The following is a 24,770-nucleotide window of genomic DNA, read 5'->3' as shown; positions in this document are numbered from 1 at the left end:
TTTCCCTCACACTCATACCCATTCTTTCCTCTCTTGTCCTCCCCTTTTATCAATTTTATTTTACCAATTAAGCCCCATCCCCACTTGTATATACTGCAAGTATTATGCAAACGCCCTTACACGAGTTTCCGAAACGTTTTCAGGTTTTACGTTAACATTCTCTTAGCTCTGGAATTTATATCAGAACTCGGCTTAAGTCATATAACTTCAATTTCCCTTTTATTTTTCAGATGGTATGACATTTTTGCCTGAATTTTTGTATGGAGAGAAAGTTGTTAAAATATAATCGATTCTTCTTCTTAAAAGGGAACCCAAACGCAACTTTTTTTTTTGGTGAAAACCATTTAAGATAATTAAATGTAATCTAATTTGAAGGGGAAAAAAATTGAATTTTTTTTGCCAATCACAAAGTGCCAAACTCACTGAACGGTGAATCAAACAACACCTAACCTCAAAAAAGCCCTAAAGTGTCAATTTTCGATTTTCATCAGTGATGTCACTCTTGGAACCCATCTTGATCCAAATGGCGGCTTACATCGAGAAACTGTTTATTTCGAGCTCAGATTCCGATATTAATTCTTCCATCATTAGCAATTCTGAAGGTTCTCAGCATTTTGAAATTTGAAGAAACTATTGGAGACAAAAGTGGTGATGGAAACGCTTTCGGGGGAATCATGGAGGCGTATCGTTTTGAGCCTTATGCGAGCGAAGGTGGCCACAATGGAGGTGTTGGTGAAGATGAAAGCGTTGGTCGCATGTTCACTACAGATTGGTGGGTTTTGCTTTTTCTGTTCAATTGACGGTTTACAAGGGATTTTGTATTCATTGATAAATCAGTTTTATTGAGACAGCATGGACATGGCACGACATGGACACAGCACAAACACTGCCAACAAAATGGGAGACACATGCTTTGTCCCACCAACACAGGCTGACCAGGTGTCCTGTATGTTATGGGATCGTCCTGTCCCGGATAATTCTCATACTTTCCTGGGATGCCATTTGTGTCTGTGGTTATCCTGTGTCATGTCTCACTGTTGTGTCCATGTCGTGTCCCACTATCGTGTCCATGCCATGTCGATGTCCCACCCCAGTGGAGGGGGGAGTGATGCTCATGCCGTGGTGGTATTGTGGGGGTGGTGGTGAGGTGAGGTGTTTGATTCACCACTCAAATCACCCATGTACATGTGCTGGTAGCTCGGTAGAGATGGTGTTACAGTTTCGAGCGACGGCTGTTTCTTTTGCTTAATTGTGGGGATGGCATCTTCTCTCAATCGCAACATTTAACCACAAGACTTAGCCATCTCTGTTGTTTCATTACAGTTCACTGTAAAATGTTTCGAGTACAAAAGCAAACATTTTGTCGGCCCGATCCACATTCTCATATTTAGGACAAACCTCGTCCAATTTCTGGCAAACTTAGGGTCTTTCAGCCATTGGTGTAGCATGAAACCATGTTGCTTGGTATTACTAAATACCACCAAGGACGCATCGACTCGGCATACTTGTGGAAAATCGAAAATTATTCGCTGTTTGAGTTAAATCGTACCATGACGTAACGTAACTTGTACACAGTACGAATGTGGCGGTCGACTCCTGGGTGTGACGTCGTGGCTAAGCGTGAAGAAAAAGATTTCGACTTTTAAATCACAAAATTACTTACTTTATAAATCGCAAATTGGAAAAAGACACGTAGTTATCTATTTTGTAGAGTACCAAGGGGATAGATTACCATCGAGGTGGTCTGATCGTTTGGGTTCCCCTTTAATGAGAGTGTTAAAGTTGATGATTAAGTGTACTGAATTATTTTAACCTCCTCTGTTAAATCCTTTAATCTTGATATCACTCACTCAGGGATTTATTACTAATCCCAGTTGAACATTAAAGCCTTCTAAGTGTCTTGACACAAATTAATAAACCACCAAAAGTCATGGGAAATAGATGAGACAGCATCACTCAGTATATTTCTGTTCATTGTTTCTATGTGACTGTCAGGCCGATGGGAAAATCCTGGCCTTGGCACTGCTCATCCTTCTTATTCTCCTTTTGCTCACTTTGCTCTGGTGGTTTTGGCCTCTGTGCTGCACCGTGGTAAGAACCCATGACATCAAACGCACTGCCCTGATGGGCATATGTACCCACAGTACATCCTTTTCTAAAGCTGGCTCCAAAATATCTTACTTGTTGAGACATGTTGTGTGCAATTCATTGTTTTTACAAATAAAATTTCATTTCCTTCTTTATCAGGTTATCAAAGACCGAGAGCAAGAGGAGAATAGCAATGAAGTAAGTCTGGCTCCAGGTTGTGCAGGCAGACACAGAGTATGATTAATCTTAGCTTCCACATATTCTCAGGAGTCAAGTTTAATTGTTGTACTTTCTGCAGGAAGACGATGATGGGTTGACAAGGAAAAAATGGCCTACTGTTGATGCGTCATATTATGGAGGCCGGGGCGTTGGAGGAATTAAGAGGATGGAGGTAGGAGCTCTGCACTGCTATGATTACTGTCCAACTTTTGCCAATCCCCCAGATCTGAGTAATAGATGTAAATCTTGTGAACAAATAAAACCAACCACCTGATTATGGTTGTGAGTAATTAAATATTAGAAAATAAGGCATGGTCAATATTACATATGAAAAATGGTGGAATTTTATATCTTCTCTTGTACGACACATTTATCCCACCCCTTATTACTATCGACTGCATTTGCAACATTTTTCCTCCTTTTTACCTCCTCCATCATTGCTTTACATTTCATTCTCTCTCCTACTCCACTCTTTTCTTCTTCTCAACTTTATTTTGCACAATTACCTCCGCTTCCTTGATGCATATGTATCAGAGATTTGGGTTCTGTATTATAAAACGGTCATAGAAAATGAAGTAGTTGCATGTCGCACTCTAAATGATCTTCTCCTTAGCTTCCTGATATCTTGGTTGAATCACATGTTATCAACTGGATATCTCGCTTGTTAGGAAGTAGTTTGAGCGATGGATGTTTGGATGTGCACCCTATGCAGTGTGAAGCCATTAAGTATTGTCGGATACCGCTATTTGTGGACCCCGTGTATTGTGATCTGCTTTGACATTCACAGCCCCGTGCTTCGCGTATTCTCGGTTTTTCACAGGTGAAATTTCTAACAGTGCCAAAACATATCTTCCACCAGCGATGTGTGGAGCAGCTGTATGTACACAAAAGCATATTTTCCACGAGCCGTGCACATGACCTGCTTCAATCTTCGCAGTCCTGTGCTTCGCATTTGCGCAGTTTTTTGTGGGTGCAAAAAACATCTTCCATGAGCCATGTGTATCACACAGTTCGAAAACATATCTTCCACCAGCCATGTGTAGAGCAGCTGTACATAAGCAAAGGCATATCCTCCATGAGCCGCGCATGGATATCGTCGACAAATCGTGCGCATGACCTGCTTCTACATTCGCATTCATGGTTTTGCGCAAGCACAAAAAACATTTTTTTTCTTTTTTGTTGTATACATTGTCGAGGCTCGTATGGGAGCTAACGCACAATGCACAGCAAGGGGGGCACGAGACAAGAGGGGCGGGAGAGGGAAGGACAAAACAGTGGGGAACAGAGACATTAGGAGATCTTCGGAAGGGAGAGGGATGGGGGCGGGGAACACGGGGTAAACAAGATGCACATTACAGGGACTTTCAGGAGGGAAAGCAGGGAATTTGAAGGAGGTGGGTTTGGGGTGGATTAACGTTGGTAGAAAAGATTGTGGTTTTGGATGGGGGACGATAAGAGGTGGTGGTGAACAGCTGTTTTGAAGGCCTGGAGGGAAGAAAGGGATTGAAGAAAGTGTGGGAGTTTATTCCAAAGGCGGAAAAAAAGAGGAATGAAAGAGTGAAGGTGAGCAGTGATTCGTGATTTTGGTAGTTTTACCACAAGCGGATTTTTAGCAGACCTTGAGCGCCCTGCGGAAATATGGTGGGGACATATTGCAGACAGAGCAGGGGTGGGGGGGGGAGACCGGAGAGGTGACGGTAGAAGACAGAAACACTACCAACCTGCCTGCAGTGAGAGAGTGAGAGGCTCAAAGTCTCAGCCTCATCGCGGGAGATACCAATTATCCTAAATGCCTTGATTTCCACAGCATGAAGCCGAGAAAGGTTAGAGGCAGGAGCACTAGCCAGAGGGGAGAGCGGTACTCCATCAGGCTGCGGACGGAAGCTTTCTATGTGGTCAGGAGTTCAGGTTGGCCGAGGAAGGACTTTGCGCGATGAAGGATTCCCAGTTGGCGACTAGCTTTGGAGACCAGGTTGGAAATGTGGCTTTCCTTGGAAAGATGATGGCAGATTGTGAGACCCAGAAGTTTGAATGAAAGGACTGTTGAGAAAGGCGATCAGGGTGGGGGGGGGTGGGGGGAGGGAGTTGTAAATGGTCCTTTTGGAGAGACAAAGTGAGAGTGTGAGATTTGTCAGGCTTGAAAGACATGTTCCACGCATTGGACCATTTTGTGATTTTATCCAGATCTACAGGGAGTGAAGAAGCTGCTGCTTGCCAGTTTGAGGGATGAGAGAAGGTGGAGTTATCAGCAAAGAGATAGAGAGGATTTTCCAGAGAGTCGGAGAAATCATTTTTGCAAACCAGAAAAAGAACAGGGCCCAGAACGCTGCTTTGAGGAACTCCAGCCTGGACAGGAAGAGGGGATGAGAGAACTCAATTTATGGCCACACATTGGCTGTGACAGGAGAGGAAGTCTGCGAGCCATGAGTGGAGATGGCCTTGAATACCAAAGGAAGAGCGTTTGGTGAGCAGCGCAGGGTGCCAGACCGTGTCAAAAGCATGCAATATGTCTAGGGATATGGCTCTGACTGCATGTCTGGCATTGAGGACCTCCATCCATTGTTGCGAGAGCAGAAACAGCATATCCAGGTTAGAGTGACCTGGTCTGAAACGAAATTGATGATCAGAAATCAAACCATTGGAGAAGAGGAAGGATTTAATGTCTGAAGCGATGATGGATTCCATAACCTCACTGATGAGTGGGAGAAGGCCGATTGGTCTGTAGTTGCATGGATCTGTTTTTGCACCTTTTATGCAGGGTAGCAATGTTTGCTGATTGCCTAGCAGATGGCAGATGACCTTGAGCAAAATGAGAGGGCGAATAGAACAGAGAGAGGGTGAACAAGAGCAGAGGATCAGGTTTTTAGGAGAGTCATGCGCATAACACAGTTCTAAAACATATCTTCCACTAGCCACGCTACAAGCAAGCTGCGCGGCATGTCTCATCATAAACCGAGCTGCACAGCATGTCCCACAATTTCCACATGACTACTTATGTGCAGTGTATCCTGGGTCTCAATCATTCTTCTCGTCCCACTGCCTTGACCATTGTTTTGTCTCTCGCTCTGCTTATTCCACTCATTAATCAAACATAACTCCCAAGCACAAGACCAGTGCCAGAGATGCATTGACTACCAAGAGGCAGAAGTAAGTGATGAGCCTGAGCGACAGAGTGGTGCTGCTGGACAGGCTGTCGAGAGGACAGAGTATGACCTCTGTTGGCTGACTGTATGGAGTAAACAACTCCACCATTGCTTCATACGGAAGAATGAGAAGGCAATCTGAGAAAGTGTTTCAGTGAGTGATGTACCGAGCACCAAAGTGGTCACCCACTTCCGGGATCTCCACAAAGAAAGGATGGATAAGACTCTTAGTGTATGGATTGAGGACAATGCACAGAAGAACATGCCTTGAAGTGGACCTCTCATTTGCACAAAGGCGATGCATATGTAGACACATGTGACTGGCGCAGATGGCGCTCGCACGAGGTACGAGTGGCCCCAGTCCATTTCAAGTGAGCAGGGAATGGTTTGACTACTTCAAAAAGTGCTACGGTCTCTGCAACATCAAGCTGACAGGCGAGTACACCTCCACAGACCAAGAAGTTGCCAAAACATTCCCTGCTCAACTCACGCAGCTAATCCAGGAGAAGGGGTACCCGCCAGAGCAGGTGTTCAATGGTGATGAGACCGGCTTTTTTGGAAAAATATGCCAACATGAACTTTTATCTCGAAGCATGAGAGGACAGGATTCAATGAAGCCCATAATGCTGTACGGTTCCATGAACCCGTGGGCTCACGTGCTCTCAAGGGCAAGAACAAGCACATGCTGTTTGTGTTTTGGAGTGCTAACAGAAATACATGGGTAACAGCAGCAATTTTCATGGATAGGCTCCATAACCATGTTTCATCCTTCAGGTGTAGAGGTACTTGCAGAAAAAAACCTTACGTTCAAGGTTCTCCTGCTCATCAACAACTCTGCTGCCCTCCCCGGGACCTCAATGTGGTTCACCCAAACGTTGAGGTGATCTTCCTGCCGCCCAACACCACCTCCCTGATCCAGTCACTCGACCAAGGGGTAATCTCGACTTTCAATACCTATTATACCCGCCTTTCGCCTCACCTATCGCCGCATTTTGGATGTGATGGACTCGACCCAGAGCTTACCTTCGGGCAGTGTTGGGAAGGAGTTCAACATAGGCCACTGCATCGGTGCAATCAAATAGTCGCTAGACCAGGTGAGAGCCTCCACCATCAACGCCTGCTGGCAAAACCTGTGGCGACAGGCAGTGAAGAACTTAAGTGACTTTTCTGACAACACGGAAGAGAGGAATTAAATTGTTGGGTTGGCACAGCAGGTAGGATGGGAAGGCTTTGAGAACATGGAGCCTGAGGAGTTGGAGCCTGAAGAGAGGATGATAAGGAGGAGTTGAAAGCAGGCAGTGATGAGTAGGAGGAGGTGTTGTGGTCCAACCTCATGGTCAAGATGCTGCAGGACATGCATTCAATTACCACGAGGCTGTCAGATGCCGATCCGGTCATGGAGCAATACCTCAAGTTCACGAGGGGGTTGGATGCTCCCATACAAGGAGCGACATCGAAACATGCAGCAATCTGCCAAGCAGCTCATGATCACTATTTTTTTCCACCCTGGTCCATCCATCTCAGGAGCATTAGCACCCTCACCTGCCTCTCCTTTGGTGAGCAACTCATCAGGACCCTCACCTGCTTCTGCACCCTCACCAACATTCCTTTTCGTGCATGACTCATCAGCAACATCAGTGCGTGGTCTTCAGACTCCTCCAAACCTCACTGCATTTTAAATTACAATAATAATAATCACCATCATCATTTGAAAAGTTGTGTGTGTTTGTGCAAATAAAATTTGAAACGGTTACCTGCTGGGTTAAAAAAAAAAACTGTTACGGTATGGTTGGTTAATTACTTTTCATAACCTGAAATCACATTCCTTCAATAACCATTGGAAACAGTACCCTGTGTTGTCATTTATTTATTTATTTGTAAACATTTTTAAATGAAACTAATCATGTGCATTCTTGGTCGAAAAGATTTTAAACTTTTAAAAGTTTCCCAAATGAATCAGGAACTGCTGGGAACCTATCCCCCTTTTACCCATTGAAATAATGCGCGACATTTGCGGTGTTGACATTCGCGGTTTCGCCATTCGTGGTATTTTTCATGAATCAGGAACTGCCGGGGAACCTATGCCCCTTTTAACCATTGAAATAATGTGCAACCTTTGCAGTGTCGACATTCACAGTTTTGCCATTCGCGGTATTTTTCACGAAACAGGAACTGCCAGGGAACCTATCCCCCTTTGACCCATTGAAATGATGCGCGACATTTGCGGTTTCACCATTCGTGGTATTTTTCATGAGTCACTAACTGCCGGGAACCTATCCCCCTTTTACCCATTGAAATGATGCGCGACATTTGCAGTTTCGCCATTCGTGGTATTTTTCATGAGTCACTAACCGCCGGGGAACCTATCCCCCTTTTACCGATTGAAATGATGCGCGGCATTTGCGGTTTCACCATTCGTGGTATTTTTCATGAGTCACTAACTGCCGGGAACCTATCCCCCTTTTACCCATTGAAATGATGCGCGACATTTGCAGTTTCGCCATTCGTGGTATTTTTCATGAGTCACTAACTGCCGGGGAACCTATCCCCCTTTTTCCCATTGAAATGATGCGCGACATTTGCGGTTTCACCATTCGTGGTATTTTTCATGAGTCACTAACTGCCGGGAACCTATCCCCCTTTTACCCATTGAAATGATGCGCGACATTTGCACTTTCGCCATTCGTGGTATTTTTCATGAGTCACTAACCACCAGGAACCTATCCCCCTTTCTTCTATTGAAACACTACCCCACCATTCATGGATTAGGCATTTTCCAGGAACATATACCCAGCGAATAGTGGGGTCTGACAGTATTCTATGTTACTCCACTGTTCCATGAAACACTACTCTCCTCGAACATGTGCATGGTTCTATCGGTGTAAATTTACATATTTTCTTTCCGGCTGATACTTTTGCCAGACTGAAAAGTCCGGTGTTTCAAATTGGTTCTTTAAGACACTCCTGTATAAGCCATATGTTCATCTGATGACGATTTTTTATTTCATCAACTCCCAAGGGAAACAAATATTAAGCTCGATCACAATCCTTGATCTTTGCAAAAAAAAAAAAGAAAAAAAAAGAAGAGATTTTTAATCTCAGGTCTTTATCTTAATCCGTATTGATGTCATGAGGGGTTACGAACCTACCAAATAATCTCTCTAGGTACGATGGGGAGACAAAGGATCAACAGAAGAAGGAGCAAAACTTGAGAAGCCTAAAAATGCTGTTGTGCGGATGCCAGAGCAGGAGTACGAGACTCTACGCCCACCTTCTTTTGGCTCACGCTCCTCCTCAACTCCTACACACAAGTGGTACTCACCCATCAAGGTGAGTTAATGCACTCATGCTTGAAACATCACATTCATAATCACAGGAAGCAAAATTCATCCTTTTCAGCTTTGAATGATTATATCGATTTGCCTTGTACTTTAATGGATAAGATTCACACACAATGTAATGCTCATCATACACCAAAGAGACAGATGGGCAAATGAAGGACAACAGTGCCAGGGTGTTATAGTTCAAGAGGGAATGAAAGAGTTCAAATAGGAATGAATGTTTCTTGGAAAGACAGACATGTGGGCATGCAGTTCCTAGCATGATGGCTTGCACACTCACCATTCTTCTCCAGGGCAAGCTGGATGCCTTATGCATGCTGTTTCGCCGGGGCTATGATCGCGTTTCCTTGATGAGACCCCAGCCAGGAGATCAGGTATGAGAACCAGATGCCAAACTTTCAAAGAAGTATGACAATGCTAAACATTATAACTCTCTAAGCTGCTTTGTTCTTACTTATGTGAGGAACCACAATATAATTTCGACCCTACCCCCCAAACCCCCTCATTGTCAAACTACCAATAAATCTCCTTTCTTCTTGAGATACTCCTAACAAGTAAACCTCTCTACTTCACTAACTTTATCCTGAAAAAAACATCGATTTTTGAAATGATTAAATTGGGCTTGATTAAACTTTTTTTGAATGATTATATAATTTAGTACCACACATTGGAAACACATGTGCAATACTCGTAAATCTTTGAACTTATTGGTTATATCAATATGGTCCAGGTTTAAGAGTTTTCCTGATGATCCTATATCCTATATAATGTCATAAATAGAACTTGGATTATATACGAGGTCCGCCTAAAAAGTAACGGGACTGACTTCACAGAAATTTTATTCCAAAAAATATATTGAAATCACAGCTTGTCCCCCTTCAAAATAGTTTCCCTCCAGTCTCACATACTTGTCCATCCTCTTTGATGCTTCGATGCACCCCGGAAGGCTTCTTCTGGAATCCTCCGGAGCTCCGTCATCACGGCCCTTTTGATGGCCTCCACATTAGGAAATCAGGTCCCCTTGATCACCCCCTTGAGCTTGGGGAACAGGAAAAAATCACAAGGGGCCAAGTCTGGTGAATACAGGGGTTGCTCCAGAGTTGGCACATTCCTCTCTGCCAGAAACTGTCGGATGCTCAGGGCACTGTGAGCAGGGACGTTGTCATGGTGGAGCACCCAGGCGTTGTTCTCCCACAAATCCCTCCTCTTGGCCCGGATTGATCTCACGAGGCGCCGGAGAATCTCCTTGTGCACGTATTGATTCACTGTTTGACCCTGTGGTAGAAACTCGAAGTGGACGATATCCTTGATGTCAAAAAACGCAATGAGCATCACCTTGACCTTCGACTTCGACATCCTTGCTTTCTTTGGTCTTGATGATGCCGGACTTTTCCACTGATGACTGCCATTTGGTTTCAGGATCGTATTCGAATATCCACGATTTATCACCAGTAATGACTCTCCCAAGCAGGTCTGGATCGTCCTCGAGGCGCTCGAGAATGTCTTGATAGACAGTGACTCTTTGCTGTTTCTGGTCCTCGGAGAACAGCTTGGGGACCATCTTTGCGCACACCTTGCGCATTTCGAGATTTTCAGTTATGATGCTCCAGACAGTGTCCTTGTTGATGGAAAGTTCCTCAGCAATCATCCACACCATGAGTCGACGATCTGCGCACACCATCTGCTTCACACACTCGATGTTGTCTGCCGTTCTGCTCGTTGAAGGTCTTCCAGATCGTGGATAGTCTTCAACCTCCTCCCGTCCCTCTTTGAACCTCTTGGGCCATTCAAATGCACGTGTACGTGACATCGTTTCTACCCCATAGACTTTCTGCAGCATTGCGAAGGATTCGGAAGGTGTTTTGACAAGCTTGGCAAGAAACTTCAGATCGGCTCTCTGCTCACGACTCAGAGCGCCACGACTCGTACTAGACAACGTGTAAAGCACGACCTGACAAAAAAAATCACACAATGAGAGCAGTCAACCATCACCAATCATATACATTGCTGGAATGTTGTGAAAGACTGACACAAGTTGTGTAAGTCCCGTTACTGTTTCGACGGGCCTCATATATGAAGCACTATGTACATCATCAAAACATGAAGTTTTGTTTTATTTCACAAGAAGCTTGTTCTTAATCCTTTAAACTAGCATAACCCGCGCTCTGTGCGACATGTTGGGGTGGGTGTGTTTGAGAAAGGAACTGATGCAGAGTATCAGTAGTAATTTTACTTTAATGCAGTAAGTGGAATACGATTTCACTGTTTCAGAACCATTTTATTTACTTTTTTGTACCATGCACCTCATATGGTCTTTGAGGTAATGTAAGCCGAATATCACGTTACTCGAGCGCAGAACAAAGTCGAAGATAGCGCGACACTAAACCACAAACTCGGAAATAATATATAAGATGCTTGACCTTTGTTGAAGTTTACATTATAGGTTTGAATAATCCATATGATTTAACTCAGACTTGCGTGCATGCCGTACATGCACGCGCACACATTCACGCACACACAGTTTTGTGTCATGGGTTCATGGATGATAAAATGTAATCAATTGTACAAGATCAACCCACAAATAATCAAACTAACTAAAAAAGCAATGGAGCTTTGGAATACCACTTTGATATCATAACACTCGGAAGGAAAGATCAAAATACCAGGGGTGAAGACACGTCATGGGATCTTCCAGGGAGACAGCCTTTTGGCCATCTTATTTTGCCTGGCCCTGAACCCACTGAGCAACATCATGAGTGAACAAGGACATGGATACACCCTAATGTCAAATAAGAGAACATACAAAGAGACAAGGAAGGTGACACATCCACTTTACATGTAGGACTTAAAACTCTTTTACATGGCACGAAATGAGGAAAAATTTGCACACCGACTCAAATTCGTGAAACGGTACTCTGATGACATTCAAATGGAATTCGGCCTAGATAAGTGTGCTAAGTGCACATTCATGCACAAGAAAGACCAACAAAAATGGACAACATAAAATTGACACAAATAAACAATACATGAGCTATACAACAAAGCATCACACAAATACCTCGGAGTAGAAGAGGGCCACCAAATATGCCACAAACAAATGCGCAAAAAACAATTACCAAAGAATACCTGCATAGAACGAGGCTGATCCTGAAAACATACCTTTCTCCAAGGAACAAAATCAAAGCCATAAACCAACTCGCAATACTAGTATTCCAGTACAGCTGTAGAATAATAAACTGGCCACTAGCAGAAATCAATAAGCGAGATATCAAAACAAGGAAATTCCTCACCATCCACAAAATGTTCTACACAAATCAATGCATCCCGAGAATGTACCAACCAAGAATATAAGGAGGTAGTGTGCTGATGGAAGTCAACTAAGTGCACAGGTTGACAACAGTAGGATTGGCTGAGTACGTGAAAAGTTCAACACACGAGCAAACACGAAGACAACAAATCAGAGAACACATCCAGCAAAACAATTCAAAAGATCGTGCGAAGGAAAGATTTCACACAAGAAACCAAAATAGCAATGAATACAGCCCCAATGGTTGCAAAAGAGACAAAATGAAAATATAAAACGAAATATCAACAGATATACACTGATAACTGGAAAAACGATAAAAGTGCAAGAAGGTATTAAAAAAAAGTTTGACAGAGTGGGTATAGACAAAGATGGATCTCTGGAATGGCTAAGAGGTCAGCTCAACTGGGATGGAGAACAAATCATAATAAATGCCCAGGACCAAGGACAGTACATCAATGGCTTTAAGAAGATGGTAGGACTGAGCCAATTGGCCAAGAGTAGGTTCTGCAAGACAGAAACAGAAAGTACGAGCCACCTCCTATCAGGATGTAAAAGAACTCTCATGTCAGAGCAGCTGTACATCCAAAAGCACAACAAGGTATGTCGAGTAATACACTGGCACATCTGCAAAAGTCTCAATGTCTCAGTTCCAGAAAACTCAAGGAAACATGAACGAAAAGCAATCATTGAAAATAAGGAAGTAATGCTTACGTATGACCAAATGATCCCATCGAGCATGAACGTAGAAAACAAAGCATTGCGACCAGATATATTCCTGAAGTTCAAAAAGGAAATAAGGCATTGCTAGTTGAGGGGTCAGTACCTTCTATTTTGGCCTCAACAACAAAGGAATCAAAAAAATGACCAAGAATACCAAGACCTCAAAAATGAAGTGAAAAGATCCTGGAAGCTGAAGAATGCCAAAATTGTACCAGTGATACTTGGAGCAATGAGAGTGATAAAAAAGAACCTCACAGAGATCTTAAAAACCATCCCTGGGAATATTACTACAAATGAACTGCAGTTGGAAGTTGTCCGGGGGTCGGTGACGATCTTGAAAAGAGCCCTCGGAACAAAACCTTGAGAAGGAGAAAACTTCACAACTTGGTCGATGAATCATGATCCCTTACTGAAATGGAGATGGATACTTTGAGACCTCGGAGGACTCAGTTTCACCTTCTGAGACCCACATATGGAGATAACAACCAATGACACACACACACACACACACACACACACACACACACACACACACACACACACACACACACACACACACACACACACACACACACACACACACACACACACACACACACACACACACACACACACACACACACACACACACACTTTGTGCTGCTTGAGAGTGGCACTGTACCAGCAGTAAAGCTGTCCTAGGAATGACAAATTACTGAAAAATGAGTGCAAGAGTGTTGTTCTTAAAATTGAAATATTATTTTCAGCGAAGTTGTGTTCATCATCATTTTTGCCGAATGGATTCCACAATTGACTCACTAATTTAAATACCTGCCAATTCCATTTCATGAATTATAATAAGGTAGATTGTCTACCAATCTCACAAGTTTAATCCTGTCTTGGCGAATTTGGCGAAAAAAAACTCAAATTGGCGAAAGTTGACTCGGAGCTTCCAATGACTCAAGATAATGATACACAAACAAGTACAAAATTTAACAAAATAAAATAAAATAGCAAAAATATATTGTGTTCGAATGATGTCATTTCCATTTGAAATTCAAATTATATTGTGTTTTAAAGACAATTATCGACTGATGGAAACAAAATAAGGATAGTCACACAATTCTATGAGATTTGATTTGATGAATGACTCTCAGGGTCAATATGAGGATGGTCTGCACGATGAAAACATAACTGCACAAAGAGTTCAACATCCCCTGCCTGAGCTGTACATGGACTAGATCTGGCTGTTCTTGCTCAACTGGCCTTGATTCATATGCTATTGCTTGCATTTCTAGGCCCATGTGCTCTTATTCTCACGTTGAGCTTGTTTAGTCTGGGTTTGAAATCCTGGCAAGGTTTTTAAATGACTAAAAACAACAACTACCTTTCAGGTTTCGTTTTGGCTACCCGATTATATCATAGCAGACAGAAGCTGGCCTTGACTGTTTATTAGCTTTCCAAGTTGTAAGCTGGAATTCTTGTTCTCGTTTGCATTCTTCTTCTATTCTTTCCAACAACTTTTGTCACTTCTGTTTCTGGGAGACAGCTGCATCGATAAACTTGAAATTTCAGAGTATTATTCCAAGTCATCAGCTCTATTGCATATCATTCAATGAACCTGATTGGTTTAGGTTAATGGCCATCTTGGATTTATAATTTTCATAAAATAGGGATTTCAGTTCTTCAGTAATGCTGAACCGATTGATACAAAACTTTCAATACATCATTGATGAACTGGGTCACTTCAAGTTCATGAAGGAGAAGTATTTCTGTAAAATCAAGTGGTCGGCATGGGCAATTCTAAAAATGACCGTTTTTCGACATAATGAAGTTGATGGATTTTGATGGAGAAAACGGGTATTTCTAAGTTATAGGCTCCAGCAATTATCGGAATACTGCAGTTGTGACCATACCCCATGAATCATTACTTTACAATCAATATGGCACCAACAATAACAAAGAGCTGAATGTCTATTTTTACAATAAAAATAGCTTTTTATAGGATTGTAGATTAGCTGATTTCAAGTGTTAACTTTGGAGATGTCTCATGAATTCTTCTTTCAACTTGAGGTGTTTCTGGTTGGAAGGTTTGATAGTTGCTTGCACCTTATTATTATTACAGTACTAGCAAGTTGCCCGTGCCCCACATGATTCTAAATTTGGTGGGGATGTATGGGGCAAAAATGCAAATGCCATCTTCTGTCATCGAGCCAGTAAACTGGGAGCAACGATTCACATTTATTGCAACATCTGATGCAATTTAAATGCTCTAAAGGTGGTGAGATGCTCCATTTGAAACCACTTGTTCAACTATATGTAGTGTTCTGATGCCTCGGGTTCATAATAAAAAGTAGTATTGGTGTCAAAGCCAGTGACCAATTGCAAAGTAATTTTAGCTTTATTATTATGATGATTATTTTTATTACTAGCATTTATGTGGCATGACACAATAACGCTTTTCTATTGAAGAGCCCGAGATATTTATTCTCCCACAGATTGCTCCTCAGCCAAGAAAACAACAGTATGAAATTCTGAATTAATCCAAAGCAATTTTTGGATTCAACATTTGATATTATACCAGAACTTAGTTTTCAGTGTCTGAGATATTCTCAGATATGAAATGAATCAAAAAAAGAATAAATGCATCCTTCAGGTGAATGTTTGAATGAATAATGAATGAATGATAGCACGATGGAATTTTACAATGGTAAAATAATAAAGTAGGGGAATGTAAGGATGGTAAACCTGAATATTAAATAAAACAAAATAGCTCAATATAAGATGCAATCAATTCGAAAATTAAAAATAAACAACTAACTCAAATTGAAAACGATTAATGCAAGAAACTTTCAAATTGAAGAGAAACACAGCTTACACAGAATTGGAATACAACTGAGTCGAGAAAATGAACTATATGCAAACAATACACATGATTCAACTAGAGGGGGAGCACTCGGGAGAGTGCAAAACCTCCGCCGCCAATACTGCTGGGTCACTCAAGTGAACCTTATATCTTATTCATTAAATATGATGTCAACAGTGCTGAGAGTTATAGTTCTTTTCTCCAACATTTTGGGGGGGGGGGTTGGAAATCACTTAAAACTTGTAAAAATGAAAAAAAATCGAAATTTTGTTGAAAAAAAAGTTGCAAAAATTTTTTTCTCAAACAATGTTTTTTTTTCGGGGGGGGGTTGAAAATCACTTAAAACATGTAAAAATGCAAAAATTTTTTTTCTCAAACAAATTATTTTTTTTTGGGGGGGGGGTTGGAAATCACTTAAAACATGTAGAAATGCAAAAAAAAAATTTTCTCTAACAATTTTTTTTTGGGGGGGTGGTTGGAAATCACTTAAAACATGTAGAAATGCAAAAAAAAATTCTTTTTTTGGGGGGGTAAAAAAATATTTTGGGGGGGTTTGTTCAGGGTTCACTTAAATCACTTAAAACATGAAGAAATGCCAAAAAAAAAATTTTTCTCTAACAATTTTTTTTTGGGGGGGGGGGTGGACCAAGTCCAAAATTTAATGGCATGATCCTTGGACCATACCTAACCCCCCCCACCAAGTTTCGTCGAAATCCGTCGAGGAGTTTTTCCGTAATACTGTTCACAAACAAACAAACAAACAAACACAAATAAACAAACAAAAACAAACAGAAAGGGGTGAAAACAGTAACTAAACCTCCATCCATCTTCGAAGATGGCGGAGGTTAATAAAAACATATTTAACTAGAAAGAGCAATCAGAGATTGCAGACCCTCACCAGAGCTTGTTTTGTGTGGTGTTTGTATCGTTTTGTGTGCTATGTTTTGTGGGCCGTTTGTGTACAGGTATGTTACGTAATTAATAAGAGACATAATTAGAACTGCCACTTTATAACTGCTGGCAGTGATTACCGGATACCAAGACATCCCATTTTGATTGGACTCTGACCTGACTCTGACCTGACTCTGACCCATCTCGTTTTTCATTATTATTCAATTGAATTCAGAATGGGATTAAAATAAATTCATTTCAAATCAAATGGAAGACCTAATAGGTACAGTCCTGTATCGGAGTAATCAGAAGGAACCCGAACAAGCAAAAAGCAAAGATGAAGTCAACAGGATGAAACAGGATAGGATTCACATTTCAGCTGCTGCTCCTCTACCCTGAAATCCATTGAGGTGCAGCCAAGTGAGCCTTATTCAAAAAAAAAAACAATAAAATCAAAAAGAACCCAAATCAAAAAAAATCAAATATTTCTTGCTGCCAGATCATGTGTCCTATCAAGTTGAAATTTAAAACATGTATTCCCCATCACTACTAGATCATACTTGTGAAGTTTCATGTCGATTTATTCAGTGGTTCCAGAGAAAACATTATTGAATGTTTTTATTCAATCCAATATGACTGCAAAACCATGTGACCTATCAATTATTCCTTAACAAACTTGTACACCCAAAGCTTGTGAACATTTGTGTGAAGTTTCCCCTCCATCTGTCCAGCCGTTCTGGAGAAGATTAAAAAAAAAAGATTTTAGGTTAAATCCAGTATCGCTGACAAAGCTGTTATGTAATGCATGACTGCCTCATGGATAGGCAGTCAATGTGTAAAGTAAATGTGTAAAGTTTTGCCTCGATCTGTTCAGACTCTTCAGAGAAGAAGTTTATGAAGGTTAAAAAAACCCCCAAAAAACAACAACAATATGGCTGTGAAATCACGTGATCGATGATGTCATGAATTTTCTTCTGTAGACCATTTTATCTCTAGATGACCCTCAAAAATTTTCATACTGATCACATGTAGCGCTCGACATGTGCAATTATGACGTCATAACAAAGGCACCTATGACGTCATAGAAAAAAACAATCACACTTATTCCCCATGAGGAGTACTTACCATTTTCCAAGTTTCAATTTTTTTTATTGATACAGTTTCCAAGATACAGAGGTCCAATTATTTCCGTTTTTCCAACATTTCTGCCACACCACATGACCTGTGATGTCATAGTTATGATTACAACATTCTACATGAGTAGTTGCACTGATGGTGAAAATTTTGTCTCAATCAGACAAGCAGTTGTGGAGAAAAACACGAAAGTTCTGTGCGGACAAAAACAAACAGAAAGACAGAGAGACAAAGAAATGGACCCAAACGCAATACCCTCTCATTCGACGAGGGTATTTACCCTTTTGCCACTTGCACTCTGTCAGTACAACATGACTTGGACATTATTATTATTATTGTTATTACTTTAATTTATTTTGAAAAGCCAGGCCAGTCTTCAAAAACGATTTTAAAACTTGGGACATTATCATGTACCAAGTTTGAGCATAAAGAAAATACCTCTTGATGTACAGTTGATGTGAAATGCTAGAAGAACAATGACTGACATTAGAGAACTTGTTTAATTGCTGTACTTGGTCTTTCTTCCACAATTTAATCATTTTACTGAACAACCCTCCTTTTTATGTTCTTCAACTTGTACGTTCGGACACCACTTTACTAATAACACTCATTTACTTTGGATTTCCAGTTCGAATGAAGCTGAATTCAGCATATAAAGCATGTGAAAATACAGCTATCGGAAATATTAATTATCATTGTGAATGTTATCCTTGAAATTGATCCTCCTAAGATTCATTTGAATTCTTCCAGGGTCGATGCATCAGCTTTACTCGGGTAAAGAACAACGACAGCCCTTCCTCAAAAACACTGCAGACCAATGGGAGTCTAAGAAAGACACCACCTCGCCAACCAGGCACCATGGCTTCACCCACTCCGGTACAACCTGTCCATCCACTGATTGTGAGTTCACCAGTACCTACAACAGTACCACCAAATCCAAAACTGCCTGTGTCGTTGGCACCTGTGATGGCCCCTCCAGCTGCCATTCCGTCTACTCCTATGCGGCCTTTGCCATCATTCGTTCCTGCCTCGCCAACATCAACCATCATTCCACTCACTCCAACAAAACAGCTCCCTTCATTGGTTTCAAAGTCACAGCCACCAAACGTGCCACCCCCTTCTGGACCCCCATCATCACGCTTACCTCCTCCAGCTCGCCCTCCCCCAGTACCAAACATGCAGGTTTAAGGTTAGGTCTATCCACGTCTCCATTTGCTTTTCTTGGGAAGAGGCAGTGAACATCACAGGTAAATTAGAGGCACAAAATGTGGCTGGAGTCAGCCGTAATGTATGCGATGTATCCACAAGCAAATAGTGACATTATCGGAGAGCTTAAACTCTGTGTCTACATTGATGCAATGTTGTCCTGGCCCTTTTAAAATGTCATTGCATCGTTGTTTGTCAGTCATCCTTAAGCATATGTTCTGTGTAAGTTCAGTAATTAATTTCAATCTCCAAACATAAATTTTAATGTTACTGAACAAGGCTAGCCGTTCAACTGTGATAGTTTGATGAGAGATTTGAGTCTCTTGTTTCACCTTTTGTGCACTGCACAATTCATGGAATAATTAGGAAGCGCATACCAACCCCATCGGCTTTCTTAGCATGACTTCAAAGCAGATATGTGACTTGAAGTTGACTGAAAACCCACAAATTATTGCACCATTTGAGATATTCCTTTGGGAAAGCACAACACAAGAATGCCTGTAATTATCTGGGGTGTTTTTTTCTTTTTAACCTTTTCATCAGAGGATGTTTTCAAAAGGGGAATGAAACAGAATATATTTTTGATTTGGTTCAATTGATTAGATACTTTTTGTGTCGTAATATCTTTGACTGAAGTTTATTCAATTTGTGTTTGAGTGTTGAGCGGTCTCCACTTTTGGAACTGAAGCTTTAATGGCCATAGCAAGTGAAAAGACAAAGCAAAGCGTTGTTGGGTGTTGCAAGACTTGCTCTCAGCCTTGCACAAAGATGCTTGAGGAGGTTTTGCGTTAAGCCCACCTCCACCCCCCATCTCTTTGGGCCGCAATGCATATATAAGCCGCCTCTAATGGGCATTGGGACACGTTGCACAAAGCATTAATCAGTGCGGAAGGACATAATTTCAGGCCAAGGGAAGAACCGCCCCGCCGTTACTCTCTCTTTTCCTTTTTTTCTGGCTGCTGTCTCCACCGCCCCCCACCCCCACTTCATGATGGCCCATCTGTTAAACTTGCGGCTCAGCCTTGTTCACAAGGTGGTGGCCCGACCCCCTATCTGTGGACCGGCCTTCATGCTCCTCTTCATCGCTCATCCAGTGATTGATGTTGCGGCTCCTCGAGTGGGCCTCGCCCCTTTAAGGCATGAGGCCGTGTCTTTTGTGTATCAGCAGCCATTATTATTTCCTCGGAGAATTTTAGCCAACTTGCTTTGCTTCCCAAACTTTAAGGCTGAAAATGGCCTTTTTCCCACTGTTCGAATGCCAAATCGCTGGATGAGTGTAAGGTCTTGAGGGATCTGCTGCCCATTCCATAAGCTGCTTTCCGTGGATGGAATAGGAGAAGGGATTAAGGTGAGAAAGGAAAGACCAATGAAATTCCTTGCTTGCAAGCCTTCTCATCCGTCTGAAGGATTGGAGCAGTTTCTTTTTTCACGTCCTGAAGAATTGACAATTTGCAATTTCTTTTCATCATCATCTTATCTGTTGAAAATGGTAGAATTTTTTTTTCCAGTGACATGATAAAACAACATGCACATGCCATTCGTGTGAAACCATCAAATGGATGTGGGTGGCTGGAATTCTGTGCCACTCATGTTTGCAGCAGTGTCAGGCGGACCGGTACATTGCAATTTCCAGGCTGGTTGAAACCAGTGCATTATTACAATAAACCAACAACATATGTATTGCTGGAGATAACCTCAAAATATTCATTTTCTGAGAACTTCAAGCCTTGATTATTTTCTAAGCACTCACAACACAGCTCTGAAAGTGCAACTGCCAGACTTCCAGCCTGTTCTCAAACCCATATCCCTTTGGGCAAATGATGTGATGGCAAAGGCCTTGGAAGAGGAATTAATGGAAAATAGCAGCAGTACCAACAGGAGGTTTAGAGGTAGGAAGTGTGAGAACGCTGCTGGGTTGTGACCAACAGGCTTCAACGTGGCTCGGCACATTTCCCGTCTGTGGAGCCAGTGGTCATGGAAACGATCTGGAAGTATAAATGGCTTGCAATCCCCCATTCCTGCACTCCCTCTTGGTGGAATGACTTTGCAGTTGTTTAACTTAAAAAAAAGTCTCTGATAGACAAAGTGAATCTTAAAATCAGCTGCAGCACAACTCTGGAGGCAAGAGATGGCTCACAAGGTATTGTTTGAAGTGAAAATTTTGAATGAGGGTTACAATTCTTTAAAATTAGTTAAATCCCATAAACTTTCCTTCGAGCGCACTTGAAAAAAAAAACTTCCTTACGGGCTCAAATCGCCTTCAGCGGAATGTCAGGCCTGGCCAGCCAGTTTGTGAAAGATTTGGGCCAAAAACACCAGAAGGTGGGAATAATTGGAGCTGCTAAACAGGTAGTAGTAGTTGTAGTAGTAGTAGTCGACTCTACAAAGTTAACCAAAATGGATAAATGGCTGAATTTTTTCCAGAATGAAAAAAAACAAAGAAAAACTTTCCCAGAATTAAAACAAAGGCTTTGTACAACTGTAAACGCGAGTAGTTAGTCTTCCCACGTGGAGAATAACTTTATTTTTGTTAACCACTCTTCAGTCTGACTTCCATAAAGTATTTTGGACTAAAGTCTATTAAATTAAAATTTGACCTGAACAACAGCGACCCTTTCAAGTTGAGACGAGTCAATTATCAGAAGCGGAAAATTTTGTCAATGTCACAGCACTGTCCCCGATTGAATTATTTGGTGGCGATGTAAGCGATAAAAACATCACAATTCTGTTTCTACATTTTGATCCCTTTTTACAACTTTTATTTACAGCATATAATGTATCCAATGAAAAGTAGAATGAGAAAACGGCAAGATGTCCCGAGCAGGAAAAGTGTTAGCAAATGTAGCCCCCTCATCTATGTATATACAGTATATACGCCATCCTCAGTCATTTTGTTCAGTATGCTGAAACTTATTCATTTCAAATCGTCTACCATCAGCCAGCGAACCCTCTGGTGCGGATATTCAGAGACACTGAACATATAACCAGGTTGGAGCCCATTGTGTGGAGTTGGGACGGGGTAGGGGGAGTGGGACCTTGTGCCTTAACTTACTCTAATCTTCATACTTCCAGTAACTAAAACACCATTATTCAAGACGGAATGACATCTTTTTTTATTCATATTAATTGACTCATGCATGAACTTCCTCATGAAATCATGAAACAAAGGGTCATCATGACTCGATGGACAAAGTGGAGAGGCATGTGGTATCCCAAACAATGCCTTAACCTCCATCCTGGCGGCAAAACAAAAGAACAATAAAAAGTCAAGCAGGCAGCGAAGCCTTTTCATTGTGAAATGATCAGTTTTTGCCTTGTGAAGAGCAGAGAAATAGAGGTGTAATTTTAATTTTAATTGAAGGCAATATATGAGTGGGATGGGGGTATTTTTTTTAACTTTGTTATGTTTTGTAATGTAATGGTCATTATGGGATCTTCAGGGACTGTAAACACATTTAAGCAGCCAACGTGCGATTCTCTTGCGCCCTCTATTGACCAAAGGAACCGCGTGTGGGGAAACTCGTGAAAACTTATGAGAAAGTTGGTGAGATTCGCTCATCAAAAGCATCGCAGTGTGTCAGATTTGAGCTTTAGACTTAACTCTGAACAATGAGTGAAATTGGAGGACATTCAAGCTTGGACATCACACCTCTCATGAGATGCTCACGGGGAGATCGCAGTGTCACTTTTCAGGCCTTGCGTACGAAACACCAGGGTTACAGTCTATAGCCGGGTCGAGATTCGAACCCAGTCTAGACGTAGAGGGCACACTATCGAACATATATGCAGATGGTGAAGCGAGTGCAATGAGAATGCAGGATTTGATATGAAAAGGCAGTGAGTGTTAGCTTTGCCTCGTCGCTCCATCAACTTGTTGGCTTATTATTTACAGAAATTCCGGCGTCAAACAAACTTTTTATTAAGGCCTGCAGGCAGACCTTCATCGAGATTGAATAATTTTTTTTTTTTTCACTTGAGACTCATCAATACATTAACTTTTTCAATAGTCTTTGCACTTGATGAAATCGTTGTTGCCTTTTAACACTATTATTTTTTTTCCAGCATGCAATAGAGTAGAGGAACACTTTTCTCCTTTGTTTATGAAATTTGTGTTGCTTTCGGAGTGCCGGAAAAGATTCACGGAATCAGGGAAACGCGTAGAGTGTTTGTTTAAATTCTTGTCCACAACAACGAGTTGGATGAAACTTTTGTGACAGTTTGCAGAGTAAACTGTAAAAAAGTGCGTTGGGACATAATGGCATGTATAGATACATATATGTCCGTTTGCAAAGCAGGAAGACAATATTTCTGTACATGACAGTATCTCCTTTTCCAAATAACATTTTTTATTTTCATTCAAGGAATTTTATGAGTCAATGATTTTTTTTTTTGATGAAAATAAAGCTTAAGGCGCACTTTCACACGAGGTTTATTGCACACAAATATTTGCCATCTGCTTTCAAAATAGCTTTTGCAAATTATTGTTCTACAGTTGACCATTATCATTATCATACCATACTCTTTTACAGGGGTGCTACCGATGCAGTCTCGTGACAAGGGTTATGCTGCGTTGGTTTGCAGTGTCCTTCCCAGTTGTCAGCCAGGGTAGGAATTTGTTCAGGATGCTGGCGAAAGGATCTGAAACGCCCACCAATTATCACTGCTGGCAGCTGGGTCTTTAAGTTTAGTCTGTCCAATCTTCAGTATGCACATGGAAGTATTGCCATGAACATGAAAAACTAGCGTGACAGTTTGGAGCTGGTTCCAGATTCCAACCCAAGCTCGAGAGCTCAAAAGTGAGTGCGTATTCCTCGAAGCTATCCTGCCAGCCATCACAATCGACATAGTACAATTATATTGTGCAACTCTTCCAACCTCAATCAAAATAATTTTGCATCAGCAGACAAGTGCATCAACATTATTTAAATTAATTCTCGTATTTGCGACGCGGTCTCAAAACTAATTGAAGTTTTTGTCGAACACTAATTTCCTCATCTTGCTGGATTCACAAGAGAGTTTTCTTTTTGTTTAACTGTATATTTTGTTCTTTTGTACTGCATGTTCTAGCTTTGAAATGTATCGATGAAAATGCTTGTTATTCCTTCAAGAGGCACTTTTGCAGATTTTTTGAACAAGGTTTTGTGATCAATGACTAGGATGCTGTCCGTATTAAAGGTTATATTGATGGAAATGAACATTTAATTTCCAGTTTATGCAAATTTTTTGCTGTTTTGAGAAATTGCTCTCCTGTCTAAAGGTGTTTGACATGAGTCGAGATTTATTGGCATACTCAGCAGACTTCATTTTTACACTTCATTTTAACAAGGTACTGTGGTTGCACTTGAAATTCAGTGTTACATTCTGTTGTACCACCGGGAATTATCAGTTTGACTTCAGCACGTCATTAACTTGGGCAATTGTTTTGCTACTAAATCATTTGATATCAGTTGGAGGTATGGCTTGGGTTGTATTTGTGTAAAGCTCTATTGTGTTTCATTACTATTCTACAGTTGTGGAGGTTAAAGGTACAGCATGATGCTTCCATCTCCAGTATCAAATTTCCATCTGCATATGAAGATCGCTTGTTTTTGACATTTTTTCTGTTGTTATTTATTTATACTTTAATAAAGTTTCAGAGATACTTGTTTGTTGGTGTTTTGTATGGCTTCATTCAGAGCAGGGGCTTTATTGTATAGAGCATTGTGAAGGTTTCATCATTTATGTGTCTGTGGACTCCTGTTTTTGAATACATAGTCTAAGCTTGAGAGAGTGAGAGCAAGAGAGAGAATAAAATAGTAAAACACCCTGACAGCACAGCAGTGGCTGGATGCAACAAGCAAGGCAAAGAGAGATGAAGGAAGGAAACCTGCAAGTAA

General features: G+C 41.4%; 1 protein-coding gene across 6 annotated transcripts in view; it reads left to right on the top strand.

Moving 5' to 3' along the window:
• Positions 1-24,541, top strand: part of ANTXR1 (ANTXR cell adhesion molecule 1) — a 133,258-nt gene extending 108,717 nt beyond the window's left edge. For 3 of the 6 annotated variants that reach the window (XM_085897125.1, XM_085897120.1, XM_085897127.1), the window contains exons 13-18: positions 1,996-2,091; positions 2,248-2,286; positions 2,387-2,479; positions 8,616-8,780; positions 9,085-9,165; positions 18,439-24,541. In XM_085897125.1, the coding sequence (XP_085753251.1) occupies positions 1,996-2,091; positions 2,248-2,286; positions 2,387-2,479; positions 8,616-8,780; positions 9,085-9,165; positions 18,439-18,876 (912 nt within the window). In that variant the 3' untranslated portion in view covers positions 18,877-24,541. The remainder of the gene's footprint in view (positions 1-1,995; positions 2,092-2,247; positions 2,287-2,386; positions 2,480-8,615; positions 8,781-9,084; positions 9,166-18,438) is intronic. The other 3 variants (XM_085897124.1, XM_085897126.1, XM_085897123.1) reach the window with 3 other exon arrangements.
• Positions 24,542-24,770: the final 229 nt, after the last annotated feature.

Source organism: Eptatretus burgeri, chromosome 10 (assembly GCF_056783735.1).
Source record: "Eptatretus burgeri isolate ZD-2024b chromosome 10, Ebu_testis_v1, whole genome shotgun sequence".
Taxonomy (NCBI): Eukaryota; Metazoa; Chordata; class Myxini; order Myxiniformes; family Myxinidae; genus Eptatretus; species Eptatretus burgeri.
The sequence above is the reverse complement of the archived record's forward strand: the minus strand, read 5'-3'. Positions and strand labels throughout refer to the sequence as shown.